Source organism: Periophthalmus magnuspinnatus, chromosome 15 (assembly GCF_009829125.3).
Source record: "Periophthalmus magnuspinnatus isolate fPerMag1 chromosome 15, fPerMag1.2.pri, whole genome shotgun sequence".
NCBI lineage: Eukaryota > Metazoa > Chordata > Actinopteri > Gobiiformes > Gobiidae > Periophthalmus > Periophthalmus magnuspinnatus.
Window position 1 is genome coordinate 10,224,589 of NC_047140.1, and position 16,864 is coordinate 10,241,452.

The 16,864-nt window shown below is 44.2% G+C and overlaps 1 protein-coding gene across 2 annotated transcripts in view; it reads right to left on the reverse strand.

Annotated features, from left to right (window-relative positions):
* Nucleotides 1–10,708, reverse strand: part of rasgrp3 (RAS guanyl releasing protein 3 (calcium and DAG-regulated)) — a 13,493-nt gene extending 2,785 nt beyond the window's left edge. Inside the window, exons 1-11 of one of the 2 annotated variants that reach the window (XM_055227422.1) lie at nt 7,897–8,017; nt 4,944–5,094; nt 4,137–4,239; nt 3,939–4,001; nt 3,702–3,833; nt 3,209–3,356; nt 2,835–3,008; nt 2,239–2,355; nt 1,890–2,168; nt 1,713–1,790; nt 1,397–1,641 (exon numbers count right to left, since the gene is read on the reverse strand). In XM_055227422.1, the coding sequence (XP_055083397.1) occupies nt 1,397–1,641; nt 1,713–1,790; nt 1,890–2,168; nt 2,239–2,355; nt 2,835–3,008; nt 3,209–3,356; nt 3,702–3,833; nt 3,939–4,001; nt 4,137–4,239; nt 4,944–5,016 (1,412 nt within the window). In that variant the 5' untranslated portion in view covers nt 5,017–5,094; nt 7,897–8,017. Of the gene's footprint in view, nt 1–1,396; nt 1,642–1,712; nt 1,791–1,889; nt 2,169–2,238; nt 2,356–2,834; nt 3,009–3,208; nt 3,357–3,701; nt 3,834–3,938; nt 4,002–4,136; nt 4,240–4,943; nt 5,095–7,896; nt 8,018–10,680 lie in introns of those variants that run through there. The other variant, XM_033980152.2, reaches the window with a different exon arrangement.
* Between the last annotated feature and the right edge of the window lie 6,156 nt (nt 10,709–16,864).

Genomic DNA, 16,864 nt, shown 5'->3' on the forward strand with positions numbered 1-16,864 from the left:
GTTTCTCTGCTTATCCAAGCTGCTTCTTCAGTTCTTTTCAGATTAGGTGGACACTGTCTTATATCTGTCTGGAGGGAGGTTATTGTTTACAGTCTGTCTATGTAGGCGGGGTCTACTGAGCTACACTAAGTGTGCACTGAGCCTGACACATGCTTAGCATAATCATTCAGCCTTTTATTTACTAGATTATGCTAAGTAGGTCTCAGGTCTCATTGAGTACTTCTTCCACCACTGATTATTCCAAAGCTGAAAATGCTCTGTTCCACATAGATCAGGTATTCAAGTAGTTGGTGACATCACTCAGGACTGCCCTGATTACAGCCAGGTGTTTCTGATTACAAACCTGGCTGCAGGGGGGAGTTTGAAGTGTGGATATCTGTTAGACAAATCACAGTGTTCCCTCCCCTCCCACCCCTGATTCTCCCCTTTAGTCCTCCAGACCCCGCCCACCTTAGCAGCACTATTGGTTGTGTGTGGAGTTTATGTGCCTAGTTCCACTTTCAATTCAAGTGCTTACATTAGGTTGCTTTGTGCGCTTATTGTTGAGCACAATACCACTGGTAACCTCTAGATGGAACTGTAGTATTTTTACTCACTGAGCTTTGTTGAGGATGTAGTACCATTGTATGCCACTAGATAGGGCTGTATGTAGTTGCAGTAGTAGTAGTGGTAGTAGTAATAGTCTATAATATGCACAAATAGCCCATAGACTGTGTAAAGAAGTGGACTAAGTGAATGTGACGTCACCCATAGACTTCAGCTCCAGTCAAAGGCTTGCAGTTTTGAATTTCGAATTTGGTACCAAGATCCATATTTGGAATTCTGACCCCGAGTATCATAGTAACTAAAGAGCCAATCAGGAACGAGGCTGCTGAAGGTAACGTCCCTTCTCACCCACACTGCTGGTTTAGCAGGGAGCGGGTGCTTAATAACAAATATGTCAATCAACCTGTTGTTAACGCTAGCAGGAGTGACCTCGAGGACAGAAGGCACTTGATTGGTCTGTTTTTAATGTTCATATCTTGATTTAGGGACAAAATAATAAAATAAAAATACCAAGATCATGTAGAACGGGCTAATACAAACGTTTTAATACTAAAATAACAAGCCTGACAGCAGCAGTTACAGAGAGAGGGGGAAACGTTTTTTGCAACCAGAGCTCGAAGGAACCATTTCGCGCCCATGTTCACTTCCTGTTTGGAATGCGACGGCTAGTGAGTCTATGTCCATTTATACAGTCTATGGAATAGATTCCATAATAATTACATATACAGAAAAAATATATTTCCAACTGATGATAAACTGGAAGTAGTTTTGTGTTTATGCTAGCATTAGCTATTAGCTAAATGCATTTTTGGGGGTAAAAAAAACAAAAAAATGTAACTCAGGGACTCACTGGTCTTTATCGAGGACGCAGAAGGAGTCGAGGAAAGGGAAATTGGCGGCGATGTTTTCAAAATCCTGCTGAGAAATAAACCCATCTCTGTCCAGGTCATAGCTCCTGAACACCGACCCCACCACCTTACGGATGTGTTTATTCACCAGGGTCGGGTTTGGTTTGGACACGAGACCTTGAGCCCAGTCCAGAGGAGCCAGGGGTCTGGAGGGGGAGGAGGGAGAGGAGGAGACAGGGGAGGAGGGCTGATGGGAAGGGGTCATAAGGTCAATAACAGTATTTATAACATATTTATTTTGATCATTATGGTTCTTACCAGGGACTTGCTGCGCGGCTCCCTCAGCAGAGACAGCTCATAAATCTCATCCTCCGTGTAACACAGGTCCAGAGAGAGCTAAAAGGGACCAGGGTTAGATCAGGATTAAACCAGGACTAAACCAGGACTAAACCAGGACTAAAACAGGACTAAAACAGGTCCAAACCCAGATCTTACCGTGAGTAAGTGCAGTAAATCCGGGTCTGTGTCCAGCCCCGGGGTTGTGCTCTGAAGTGTCATGAGTTCGTTCAGGGTCACATACAGGTGTTGCATCTTCCCCAGGTGAATCATGTGACTGTCCTCTGTCCAGTCAGGGAGTAGCACATGCACAGCGATCAGGTCTTTCAGGTGCACCCCCAGGATCGGGATCTTCGGACCACGGCATTCCGAGAAGGACTTCCTGTATGCACCATAGTTATTCCGAGAGGAGACGAGCTCGGTGAGATCAGCCCAGGTCTGAGGGAGAGAAGACCAGGGTTAGACCGGGGTTAGTCCTGGTTTAGACCAGTTTCTGTCCAGGTTTTACCTTGAGGACCTCTGGGGGCAGGTAGGAGTGTGTCTCTCTCAGCCTGCAGATGGCGCTGTGACTGAGGCCTCCCACCACAGCCATCAGAGTGTTAAAATTTTGAAGAAACAGCAACTTCTAAAACAATTAAACAAACAAAATACATTAAAAACAGTCCTTTCCGGGCATAACATATTTAGAATAGTAGCTCACACAGTCTGGTATTCAATTCAAACATTAGATTTGGGTTTGTAGACAGTGCAGACAAATGGATCTCATTGATATGTTTGTTATGTTTGTGGATAAAAACAGCCAGAATCATACCTCCAGCACTATCTACATGGCCATAAACCCCTTGTACCTGTGGTGATGTTCTCTACCGAGGTTCTACTTCCCTGAGCTCCTGTGATCAGCTTTGGGTTTTCATAGTTTGTGTTGTCTGGAGGCTAAAACTTACTCTCAGGGCTTTTGAACGCAGGTGCTCTGCTGACCTCCAGGTGGCAGCACATGTGTACTTTACCCCTGTGACGTGTTTGTTACCTGTGTCTTACCTGTTACCTATAGTACCTGTATATTACATGGTATTCACTTGTTTATGTTTCTTGTTTGGTTCATACCTGTGCCACATGTATAAACTTGCTGATGACCTCTGCTCTGCTCTGCGGCGTCAGTTTGCTCAGCACCATCAGCTGCACCCAGTGGGACAGACCGTTGAACAGGGAGATGGAGCGCTCCAGGGTGGGGTTCTGCACCAGATGCCCATGCACCACGTAGCTCTGGTAGTCCGGGAACTGTAACCACACACACAAACATCACTAAGCTAACCCAAACTAACTTTGATGAAGGGCTCCAGGTGGTTTAGTTCTGGTTTAGTTCTGGTTTAGTCCTGATCTAGTCACGGTCTAGTTCTGGTCTGGTCATGGTTTAGTCCTGGTCTAGTCCTAGTCGGGTCATAGTCTAGTTCTGGTCCTGGTCTAGTCCTGGTTCTCACAGAGATCCGGCGCAGGGCCTTGAGTTCGATGAAGGTCAGATGTTCGGCCAGCTCTGAAGGCTCCAGGTGATCGAAGAGCAGAGAGGCCTTTCCCTTCTTCAGAGTCCTCCTCTTCTGGGTCACCCTCCGCATCCAATCAAACGACGGACTGTGGGAGAGTGGGCGGGGACATGTGGTCAGTGCTGTCCTTTATTGGTTAAGTGAGACTTCTAAACGGGGCAGTACCTGAAGGACTAAAGGGGAGAGTGAGGGGGGAGGAGGGGCAGGGTGTGGGGGACTAAAGGGGACAGTGAGGGGGAAAGAGGAGGTCTGGAGGTATAAGAACCACTGTGATTGTTTTAACAGGTGTTTGTTATTAGAAACACATAGAAAATCGGAAACACACATAAAAGCACGCTCCTTCTCACTTCCTATTTACAATGTGGCAGCTAGCAGGTTAGCTATGTCCGCTTATATACTGTCTATTGGAGCACCTAGCCGGAGAGTGACTCACATGGAGGAGATGTCAAGGAGGGCACTCTGCTGCTCTGACCCCAGTCTCTGAGTCCAGTCCCTGAACTCCTCTATGATCCGGACTAGACCCAGATCCAAGCTGAACTCGGCCGGAAAAGTTTGGATCCAGAACCTCCAAAAAACAAAGAGATGCGGCACAATTCAAACAGACCAATCACAAAAGGAGCAGGAGAACCATCAGACATCAAGCTCTGGACAAACCCGATGTGGCCCTCACCTCATGAAGAAGCACATCTTCATCCGAGTCTCCTCACACTGCTCTCCTTTGCAGCTGCGGTACGTTGCACCAACGTCAAAGAACTTTAACAAGAGGCTAGGCAGAGGAGTGGTAGTAGCACTAGTTATATTATAAGAGAATAGAAGAATAGAAGTAGTACTAATACTAGTAGTTGTCATTGTAGTATTTGAAGGATATAAACAGAGTATTTTCTGGGCCAGCTCTGTGGAAGAGATGTACCATCGATGCATCAGGAGAAAAACACGAGGCAGAACATGTTCGTTCACATCTCCATTCTCATCTGGGATTAGAACACATAATACATAAATAGAACACATGATAAATAAATAAACAGACATATAATACATAAACAGATCAAACATATGCGAGGTTAAGACTTGTTTATGAAAAGTAAATGTGTAAGCATTATTCTTTCATGACAATCAAATCCCTCCTGTGGTTCGTCCTCCTTTCTCTGGAGCCACAGCTGCCCTGGGGCAGACTGAAAAAGTGTTTTGCTCAAGGACACAGTGGCAATTTATAAAACTTGTGTTTAGGATTAAAAATCAAACTAGTTGATGGATGCTTTTGTTGTGCCTTTAGGTGGTGAATGAGTGGTGCTGGTGGGAGGAGCCAATGGTGCAGATTGGCAGCCTCACTTCCATCCATTTGCCGCAGGGCAGCTGTGGCTACAATAGTAGATCGGTGTGGAGTGAATGAATAAAGCCGATAGTTAGGACAGGCCTGTGGGTGTGGCCTGTGAGGTGGATGTGGACAGATGTGTTGGTTAGATGGGCTTGGTTAGATTGTGGATGCAGCCTGTTGTGTGGGTGTGGCCTGTGGGTTAGGTGGGTGTGGTCAGATATGTGGGTGTGGTCTGTTGTGTGGGCCTGGCCAGATGTCTGGATGTGGCCTGTAAATTAGATGGGTGTGGTCACATGTGTGGGTGTGGCTTGCTGTGTGGGTGTAGTTAGATATTTTGGTGTAGTTGGTGCAGAGACTGACCAAAGCAGTGGATGCACTGATGCAGCAGCTCGTCCAGAGTCGCTGCCTTCCTCAGACCCCACGATCCCATCATGCACCTTTACTGGAAGTGAAGCGAGACACTTCTTTATAGCTCTGCACCAGTCAGAGCACTGGACCAATCAGAGAACACCTACAGACACAGAGAGCACCATTCATTTTGTACTGTTATATATTTGGCAATAATCCAGGTTTAATTCTGGTTTAGACCTCGTTTAGTCCACCATTAGTCCTGGTTCAGTCCTAGTTTGGTCCTGTTTTATTCATGGTTCACTCCCTGGTTTAGCCCTGGGTTAGTCCTGGGTTAGTCCTGGTTTAGTCTTGGTTTAGTCCTGGTCTAGTCCTGGTTTAGTCCTGGTCTAGTCCTAGTTTAGTCCTGGTTCAGTCCTTTTTTAGTCTTTGTTTAGTCCTGATTTAGTCCTGGTTTAGTCCTGGTTCGGTCCTGGTTTAGTACTGGGTTAGTCCTGGTTCAGTCCTGGTTTAATAATGGTTTAGTCCTGGGTTAGTTCTGGTTCAGTCCTGGTTCAGTCCTGGTTTAATAATGGTTTAGTCCTGGTTTAGTCCTGGTTCATTCCTGGTTTAATAATGGTTTAGTCCTGGTTTAGTCCTGGTTAGTCCTGAGTTAGTCCTGGGTTAGTCCTGGGTTAGTCCTGGGTTAGTCCTGGGTTAGTCCTAGTTTAATCCTGGTTTAGTCCTGGTTTAGTCCTGGGTTAGTCCTGGTTTAGTCCTGGGATAGTCCTAGTTTAGTCCCTGTAGTGGGGATTTGTGGCAGACGTCATGTTCTCAGAGCTTTTGCAGCGTGACGTGAGGTCGTTGGACTTTCATGAATTAAACCATTGTTTTTCAGTCTTTGTTGTTCGTTTCCATGACGACAGAGCATGCATCAACATTAGCCCCACGTTAGCTTTTAGCACGGACTGCAGCAGCTAACGGTCTAACAGCTGTCATGCTTTGTTATGGTCCATAGTAATGACGTTAGCTTCTTAGAACATGAGACCCATTACAGTATTTTCAGATCCCTGTAGTGTAAATTGAGTGGAGATAGGGCAGTACTTCTATAAGGTATTAAAGAGGGGGTATTTGAATTCTGTGGTGTATTAAACGGGGATATTATACTTCTATGGGGTATCAACTGTAACAAATAACAAATTTAGATCACCACATTATCTTTTATTGTTTTGAAAATGCTCTATTCGTCTAAAACAACATATTAACATGTTTTCGTCTTCCCTCCCTTTGCTCTTTACGCTAAGTCACTCCCCCTTCAGAGCACTATCACAACACAATCAGCTGCATCCCACTAATGAAACTACTGCACATCACATCAGGTTTGTCAAGTTGCTGTGTACAGACTTGTATCATGTTTTTGTATCTTTATGGAGAATTGTCATGTGGGAGCGCGGATGATGTAGGCTTGTGGGCGGAGCCTTGTACAATCTTACAGCTAACGACGGTAACGCTCTCTTTAATCTCTCTGTATTTACTGGCTCTATCCACGTGGGTGTTGTCAGTTAAAGGACTTTAAACCATAACATTAATATGACAAGATTGTGGAGTCGATCCCAAACTAATAATGAGAAGGTTCAACATTGGTGGAACAGAAGTTATATAGAGTTATACAGAGTTATGTAGAGTTATATAGATTTAAATAGAGTTATACAGAGATATATAGATATACATAGAGTTAAATAGAGTTATCTAGAGTTACATAGAGGTATATAGAGATTTGCAGAGTTATATAGAGTCATACATTTCTTAATATTGTTTAGATATTTTAACTTTGTCTTTCCCAAATTTACAACTTAATTTGTGTACAGCTTCCTTTTTTTATGCAGCATTTAGAGGACTTTTTTCCTGTCTAAAGATGTAGTTTTTAGTTTTAAATTGTTAATCGATATGGCAACGATTTGTCATCCTTCTGAAACCTACAGATAATGCTAAAAAAAACAAGTAATGTGCCTGTATTAGAAGTAAGAAGCCAGTTTAAATCAGGCTCAAACAGCAGCTGTAACAGGACACATTTCAGAATGCAGGTCTAAATGTTCCATAGTATGGTACTAAACTTTCCAATCTCCAAGCATGTGATGCCATTAGGTTACAGGGGAGATCTGTGGAGAGGCGACACCGTTCAAAATAAGAATGCAATAAAATGTTTGAAATTGGATTGATGCAAAATAGACAGGTGCAATGACATACTGCAGAACATTCTAGGCAAAACAACATCTCCATGGAAACAAGCAGGTGCAGAGCCATCCCCAACTCTGACTCAGTTCTGGTCCAGTCCTGATTTAGTCCTGGTTCAAGCTTGGATTAGTCCTGGTTTAGTTCTGGTTCAGTCCTGGTTTAGTCCTAGTTTAGTCCTGGTTTAGTCCTTGTTTTGTCTTGATTTTGTCCTGGTTTAGTCCTGGCTTACTCCTGGTTAAGTCCTGGTTTAGTCGTGGTTTAGTCCTGGTTTAGTCCTGGTTTAGTCCTGACTCAGTCCTGGTTTAGTCCGTGTTTTGTCCTGATTTTGTCCTGGTTTTGTCCTGTTTTAGTCCTGGTTTAGTCTTGGTTAGATCCTGGTCCAGTCCTGGTTTAGTCCTGTCTTACTCCTGGTTCACTTCTGGTTTAGCCCTGATTTGTCCTGGTTTAGTCCTGATTTGTCTTGGTTTAGTCCTGGTTTAGCCCTGATTTGTCCTGGTTTAGCCCTGATTTGTCCTGGTTTAGTCCTGATTTGTCTTGGTTTAGTCCTGGTTTAGCCCTGATTTGTCCTGGTTTAGCCCTGATTTGTCCTGGTTTAGTCCTGGTTTAATCCTGGTTTAGTACTGGTTTAGCCCTGATTTGTCCTGGTTTAGTCCTGATTTGTCTTGGTTTAGTCCTGGTTTAGCCCTGATTTGTCCTGGTTTAGCCCTGATTTGTCCTGGTTTAGTCCTGGTTTAATACCCAAATGTCTTACCGTTCTCAGATGCAGGTCTAAATCTTAAATCCATCCAAAAAGTAAAAACCTTTGCCTTTTGTTTTCTAAATTGTGTTTTATGAATGAAATAAACGACTGAAGCTGTGTCTGTGTGAGCAGATGGTCCTGACAGAGGAGAGGACTGAGAACGACAGGAGGGAGAGAGGGAGGAAGAGTGAGAGAGGGAGGGGTGACAGGGAGGGGAGGAGGAGGGGAGGAGAGGTGTGACAGGGGAGAGGGAGTGAAAGAGGATGGGAAGAGAGAAAGGAGTGAGAAGGGGTAAGAGGGAAAGAGAGCAGACGGGAGAGGGAGGAGTGACAAGGGGAGGAGAGTTGTGAAAGGGGGAGAGGGTGAGAGGTGAGAGCAGAGAGACAACAGAAAGGGGGGAGAAAGGGGGAGGAGGTTTTGAGGAGGGGGGATAGGGGAAGGAAAGGAGGAGAGGAGGTAGGGGTGGGAAAGAGGGAGGAGGAGGAGGAGAGGAGAGAGAGGTCTTGTACACAGGGGGGAGGGAGAGAGGGAGGAGGGGAGAGTAGCCTGCCTTAGGCCCAAAGCGTCATCTGACACAACCGTACTCATTATGTAAGAGGTTTCAATGAGGTCTAACTGTAGAATTAAACCAGGACTAAAACAGGACTAAACCAGGACTAAACCAGGACTAAACTAGGACTATGCCCGGAATAAACCAGGACTGAACTAGGACTAAACCAGGACTAAACCAGGACTAAACTAGGACTAAACTAGGACTATGCCCGGAATAAACCAGGACTGAACTAGAACTAAACCAGGACTAAATCTGGACTAAACCAGGACTAAACTAGGACTATGCCCGGAATAAACCAGGACTGAACCAGGACTAAACCAGGACTAAACCAGGACTAAACCAGGACTAAACTAGGACTAAACTAGGACTATGCCCGGAATAAACCAGGACTGAACCAGGACTAAACCAGGACTAAACCAGGACTAAACCAGGACTAAACTAGGACTATGCCCGGAATAAACCAGGACTGAACTAGAACTAAACCAGGACTAAACCAGGACTAAACCAGGACTAACCTTGGACTAAACTAGGATTATGCCCGGAATAAACCAGGACTGAACTAGAACTAAACCAGGACTAAATCAGGACTAAACCAGGACTAAACTAGGACTATGCCCAGAATAAACCAGGACTGAACTAGAACTAAACCAGGACTAAACCAGGACTAAACCAGGACTAACCTTGGACTAAACTAGGATTATGCCCGGAATAAACCAGGACTGAACTAGAACTAAACCAGGACTAAACCAGGACTAAACTAGGACTAAACTACGACTAAACTAGGACTAAACCAGGTCTCAAGAAGGACTCACCACTACTGAACGAGAGCTAAAGCAATAAACTAGAATTTAATCAGAAAATAACTCAAGATTTAGCCAGACCTGGACCAGGACTAAGAACTAAACCAGAACTGTACCAGGATTAAACCAGGACTAAGTTTTTTGTTTGTTTATTTGTTTGTTTTAACTTTGAGACTGGATCAGGATTACAAGGTCTAAACTGGGTCAAATCTGGGATTAAACCAAAATTGAACCAGGACTGAACCAGGATGAAGGACTTTCCACAGAAGCAGTGTTTTTCCAGAGGTGATGGGCAGCTGTGTTTTTCTCACCTTTATCTCAAACTGATAAAAATAAACTGTTTTTTGTTCCATTTTTTTTCACCTTAAAATTTTCCAAAGAGAAAAGTGAGTTTGATATTATGGGATGTCCAGATTACAACATGGACAAAGGTGACGAGGACTAAACCAGGACTAAACCAGGATTAAAGCAGGACTAAAGCAGTACTAAACCAGGACTAAACCAGGACCAAACCAGGACTAAACCAGGATTAAATCAGGATTAAACCAGGACTAAACCAGGACTAAACCAGGACTAAACCAGGAGTAAATCAGGAGTAAATCAGGATTAAACCAGGACTAAACCAGGACTAAATCAGGATTAAGAGTGATTTAGTGTGGAGAGCAAAGGGAGTGAAGACTAAAACATGTTAATATGTTGTTTTAGACAAATTGAGCATTTTCAAAACAATAAAAGGTAACATGGTGATTATACCAGTTTAGTTCTGGTTCAGTCCTGGATTAGTCCTAGTTTTGTTCTGTTTCAGTCATATTTTAGTCTTAGTTTAGTCCTGGCTCAGTCCTGGTTTAGTCCTAGTTTAGTCCTGGTTTAGTCTTGGTTAGGTCCTGGTTTAGTTCTGGTTTAGTCCCTGGTTTAGTCCTGGACTAAATCAGGATTAAACCAAGACTAAACCAGGACTAAACCAGGACTAAACCAGGACTAAACCAGGATTTAACCAGGACTAAACCAGGACTAAACCAGGATTAAACCAGGACTAAACCAGGACTAAACCAGGATTAAACGAGGACTAAACCAAGATTAAACCAGGACTAAAGCAGGACTAAACTGGGACTAAGACAAGCCTAAACCAGGACTAAAACAGGACTAAACCAGGACGGAACCAGGACTAAGACAAGACTAAACCAGGTCTAAACCAACACCTAAACCAAGACCATACAGAACTAAACCATGGACTAAAATGGGACCAGTCAATGAATAAATATATATGCAGATGTCTTGACAACTACAAAACAATGGTAATTAAAGGCGCACTATGTATTTTTTCTAGTGCATAGCCGGTCACATGCTTGTCTCCATGGAGATGGTATTTCTTTTGCCTGGAATGTTCCACAGTATGCAGTTACATTAAACTGGAACTAATTAAAAAAAAAAAAAAAACCTTACCTCATGAAGCAATAATCCAGTATGTTTTATAACTCCACGCCTGGTCCCTGGTCTCTGGTCTCCCGGTCCCCGTTCTCTTGTCCCTGGTCCCTTGTCTTTTCTCTTTTGTCTCTTGTCTGTCTTTTCTCTTGTCTCTGTTCCCTGGTCCCTTGTCTTTTCTCTTTTGTCTCTTGTCTGTCTTTTCTCTTGTCTCTGGTCTCTGTTCCCTGGTCCAGGTTTGTTTCTGGTCCAGGTCTGGCCCAGCCTTTGTCCCTCAGACACTTCCTCTCATTCTCTGAGGTTCTTCCTGTGAGTGTTTCCCTCAGGCTAAAAATAAACCACAACAACATCAGGAAGACAGGACTAAACCAGGACTAAATCAGGAATAAAACCAAGACTAAACCAGGAATAAAACCAGGACTAAACCAGGAATAAAACCAGGACTAAACCAGGACTGAACCAGGACTAAACCAGTCGTAACGGCTAGTGCGGACCAAGGAGTGCAGACTCGGGGCAAGTTAACAGTGTTTATTTACAGTTTGTGCAAAAGACAGTTCAGATAGTTCATTTATCACACATGGGACGTAGGTAGCGGGAGGCAGACTAGACGGGCATAGGGCAGGGCAGGAGCAGGAAAACCAGGACTGGAGCATGATGAGACCAGGGACAGGACCAAGGAAGACTGAGCAGGGGTAATCCAGAGAGCGGGAGCCAGAGCAGGAGACGGGAAGCAAGGCGGAGGCCAAGACAGGGCAGGAGGCAAGCAGAGGGTCGACTGTACCGGAGCTGGGGCGCAGAGGCAGGAGCAGGAATGAGCAAGAGCAGGAATCTGGAAAGTGGCAAAAACTCCAATGCGCAAACAGGCGGACAGGTAACAAAATACAAAAACTAGGCTGGCGCATTCACGTTGACACGCGGACAGTCTGACTCCGAGTGTCTTCTGCCGAGCCCTCATATACTCGTCAGCAGGTGCAGGTAATTGCGCTGATGCGCTCCAGGTGCGTGCGGGAGGAGTCAGGAACTCCGCTCAGCTCCACACAGACAGGTAGGGGAGGGGGAGAGAGCACAGGAGGACAGGAAAAACAGGCATCATGACAAAACCAGGACTAAACCAAGACTAAACCAGGTATATAACCAAGACTAAACCAGGACTAAACCAAGACTAAACCAGGAATAAACCAAGACTAAACCAGGAATAAATCATGACTAAACCAGGACTAAACCAGGAATAAATCATGACTAAACCAGGACTAAACCAAGACTAAACCAGGAATAAATCATGACTAAACCAGGACTAAACCAGGACTAAACCAGGAATAAATCATGACCAAACCGGGACTAAACCAAGACTAAACCAGGAATAAAACCAAGACTAAACCAGGTATATAACCAAGACTAAACCAGGACTAAACCAAGACTAAACCAGGAATAAATCATGACTAAACCAGGACTAAACCAAGACTAAACCAGGAATAAATCATGACTAAACCAGGACTAAACCAGGACTAAACCAGGAATAAATCATGACCAAACCGGGACTAAACCAAGACTAAACCAGGAATAAAACCAAGACTAAACCAGGTATATAACCAAGACTAAACCAGGACTAAACCAAGACTAAACCAGGAATAAATCATGACTAAACCAGGACTAAACCAAGACTAAACCAGGAATAAATCATGACTAAACCAGGACTAAACCAGGACTAAACCAGGAATAAATCATGACCAAACCGGGACTAAACCAAGACTAAACCAGGAATAAAACCAAGACTAAACCAGGACTAAACCAAGACTAAACCAGGAATAAATCATGACTAAACCAGGACTAAACCAAGACTAAACCAGGAATAAAACCAAGACTAAACCAGGACTAAACCAAGACTAAACCAGGAATAAATCATGACTAAACCAGGACTAAACCAAGACTAAACCAGGAATAAAACCAAGACTAAACCAGGACTAAACCATGACTAAACCAGGACTAAACCAGGACTAAATCATGACTAAACCAGGAGTAAACCAGGACTAAACCAGGACTAAACCAGGACTAAACCAGGACTAAACCAGGACTAAAACCAAGACTAAACCAGGACAAAACCAGGACAAAACCAGGAATAAAACCAGGACTAAACCAGGACTAAACCAGGACTAAACCAGAACTAAACCAGGACTAAACCAGGACTAAACCAGGAATAAACCAGGACTAAACGAGGAATAAAACCAAGACTAAACCAGAACTAAACCAGGACTAAACCAGGAATAAAACCAAAACTAAGCCAGGACTAAACCAGGACTAAACCAGGAATAAACTAGGACTAAACCAGAACTAAACCAGGAATAAAACCAAGACTAAACCAGGACTAAACCAAGACTAAACCAAGACTAAACCAGAACTAAACCAAGACTAAACCAAGACTAAACCAAGACTAAACAAAGACTAAACAAAGACTAAACAAAGACTAAACCAGGGCTAAACCAGGACTCAACCAGGACTCAACCAGGACTCAACCAGGACTCAACCAGAACTAAACCAGGAATAAAACCAAGACTAAACCAGGACTAAACCAGGAATAAACCAGGACTAAACCAGAACTAAACCAGGAATAAAACCAAGACTAAACCAGGACTAAACCATGACTAAACCAGGACTAAACCAGGACTAAATCATGACTAAACCAGGAGTAAACCAGGACTAAACCAGGACTAAACCAGGACTAAACCAGGACTAAAACCAAGACTAAACCAGGACAAAACCAGGACAAAACCAGGAATAAAACCAGGACTAAACCAGGACTAAACCAGGACTAAACCAGAACTAAACCAGGACTAAACCAGGACTAAACCAGGAATAAACCAGGAATAAACCAGGACTAAACGAGGAATAAAACCAAGACTAAACCAGAACTAAACCAGGACTAAACCAGGAATAAAACCAAAACTAAGCCAGGACTAAACCAGGACTAAACCAGGAATAAACTAGGACTAAACCAGAACTAAACCAGGAATAAAACCAAGACTAAACCAGGACTAAACCAAGACTAAACCAAGACTAAACCAGAACTAAACCAAGACTAAACCAAGACTAAACCAAGACTAAACAAAGACTAAACAAAGACTAAACAAAGACTAAACAAAGACTAAACCAGGGCTAAACCAGGACTCAACCAGGACTCAACCAGGACTCAACCAGGACTCAACCAGAACTAAACCAGGAATAAAACCAAGACTAAACCAGGACTAAACCAGGAATAAACCAGGACTAAACCAGAACTAAACCAGGAATAAAACCAAGACTAAACCAGAACTAAACCAGGACTAAACCAGAACTAAACCAGGAATAAAACCAAGACTAAACCAGAACTAAACCAGGACTAAACCAGAACTAAACCAGGAATAAAACCAAGACTAAACCAAGACTAAACCATAACTAAACCAAGACTAAACCATAACTAAACCAAGACTAAACCAGGACTAAACCAGGACTAAACCAGGACTAAACCAAGACTAAACCAGGACTAAACCAAGACTAAACAAAGACTAAACCAGGGCTAAACTAGGACTACACCAGGACTCGTGACCTCAGTATTTTCAGTTGTTTGTTGTTTTTCACGTTTCCGTTGGTGACGCAGTTCTTTTGTTTTGTCTCGATTCTAAAAATGAGTCTGACACAAGTCCAGCCCATTTCCTGAGAAACAGAGGGAGGAAAGAGAGGAGGGAGAGGGGGATGAGAGGGAGAGAGTGGAGGGAGATGGGGATGAGAGGGAGGGAGAGGGGAAGAGGGGGATGAGAGGGAGAGAGTGGAGGGAGATGGGGATGAGAGGGAGGGAGAGGGGAAGAGGGGGATGAGAGGGAGAGAGAGGGGGATGAGAGGGAGATAGGAGGGAGAGGAGAGAGAAGGGAGAGGGGGGATGAGAGGCAGAGAGAGATTGGAGGGAGAGGGGAATGAGAGGGAGAGAGAGGGCGAGAGAGGAGGGAGAGGGGGAGAGGAGGGAGAGGGAGACAGAGGAGGGAGAGGAAGGAGAGGGAGAGAGAGGAGGGAGAGGGGGATGAGAGGGAGAAAGAGGAGGGAGATGGGGATGATAAGGGGAGAGAGGACGGAAAGGGGGATGAGAGGGAGAGAGAGGAGGGAGAGGGGAATGAGAGGGAGAGAGAGAACAGAGAGACATGCGCTGAAAGGGAGGGGGGCAGAGAGGAGAGAGGGAGGGGAGGAGCGAGTGAGGGAGAGAAGAGGGAGAGAGTGGGAAAGGAGGAGGCAGAGAGGAGAGAGTGAGAGAAAGGAGGGAGACAATAGAGACAGTGTTCACTGAAGTTTGATAGAGAAGAGGTTTACTGGAACAAACCAAAAGTCTGAACAAAGCACCCAAACGTGAGAACTCTGTGGACCTGGGTCTGGAGCCGGTCCTTCTGCAGGACTTTAACCTCAGGCTCACCTTTAAAACAGGCTCATCTGCAACCCTAAGGACATAAGTGTCCACTTACTAAAACAGCTGTAATATCATCATACATTTATATTATTTCATACTTTTTTCGACTAAATCCACAGATCTGCCTCTGCTCTAATCAAAAACATATTGATACATTTTTTACAAACTAACACATATTTAACCCTTTCAATGCCAGGTTGAAAACTTGGATTTCACATATAGTGTAAAAATTCTCGAAGACTGAGATATTTTTCAGAAAACTGAAGGCAGGTTATAATGGAGTACAGATTATATGTGTCTGAGAAAGACTCAACATCGTCTAGAATATGAAGTTTGAGGCATGTTTAGTATTTGTGCAGCATCAGATTAAGAAGAAGCTGTTGAGAAAGTCCTAATTTTTCTGTAACCATGGAAACATAATCAAATATAATCAAATATTCAGCTTTTATTTTGAACAAAACAATTGAAATTTTCCATTTTGGTATTTTTCACTAAATTCAACTGTTTCTCTCATATAGGCCCGTTATATGTCATGGAGAAAAACATGAACCATGTGGCCAACATGGAATGATAAAAACGTATGAAATAATATGAATCTATGATTATGTTACAGCAGTTTTTGTACATGAACATTTATGTCCTTAGGATTGTAAGTGTGACTTTTTTCAATCTGAGTAAGGATCAGGCCTTTCCACAAAACATGAACTGAATTGAAATAGTGCTGACTTAGTTAAAAATGTAGGGTTCATGGTGGAGTTGTAAATGCTCAGATCACATTTATATTTTGGTCAGAGTCACGTCCTGACGTTACTCCAGCAGAGCCAGAATCCATGTTTTTGCCACATGCAGCACCAGGAACAACAGTGTGTCTGTGGTTAATAAATCAGGTCAGTGTTTTTGTGGTTAAGAATAAATTAGAGGTTTTCAGAAGACTATGTATTAGACTTGAACACATTCACCTTGTATCTAAGGACACAGAGAAGTCATGTTTATGGAGTTCAAAACTGAAATCCTTCAGGTCAGGTCTGTAACAGGTCATACACAAACACACACAAACACACAAACTGTCATGGGGCCTGCATTATCTGTCCTCCTGTGCTCTCTCCCCCTCCCCTACCTGTCTGCTTGGAGCTGGGCGGAGTTCCTGACTCCTCCTGTGCGCACCTGGAGCGCATCAGCGCAATTACCTGCACCTGCTGCCGAGTATTTGAGGGCTCGGCAGAAGACACTCGGAGCCAGACCGTCCGTGTGTCAACGTGAATGCTCCAGCTTAGTTTTTGCATTTTTGTTACTTGTCTGCCTGTTACTCATTGGAATTTTGCCACCTTCCAGATTCCTGCTCTCGCTCGTTCCCGCTCCTGCCTCTGCGCTCCAGCTCCGGTACAGTCCACCCCTCTGCCTTGCCTCCTGTCCCGTCTCCTGCCCTGTCTCCCGCTCTCTGGATCACTCCTGCTGGGTCTTCCCTGGCCCTGTCCCTGGTCCTGTCGTGCTCCGGCCCTGGCTGTCTCCGTGCCCGCTCTGGACATCCCTGCTTGGCTTGCCCTGGTCTCGTCCTGATCCTGTACTCGTTCCGGTCCTGGTTTTCCCGTCCCTGCTCCGCACTACTCCCGTCTGGTCTGCCTCCCGCTCCCTGTGTGTGTGTTAAATGAACTATTAAAAACTGAATTTCACCATTTTTGTAAATAAACACTGTAAATCTGCCGAGTCTGCACTCGCCGTTACGACACACACATCAGGTCTGTACCAGGTCACACACAAAGACACACATTTGTATTTTAT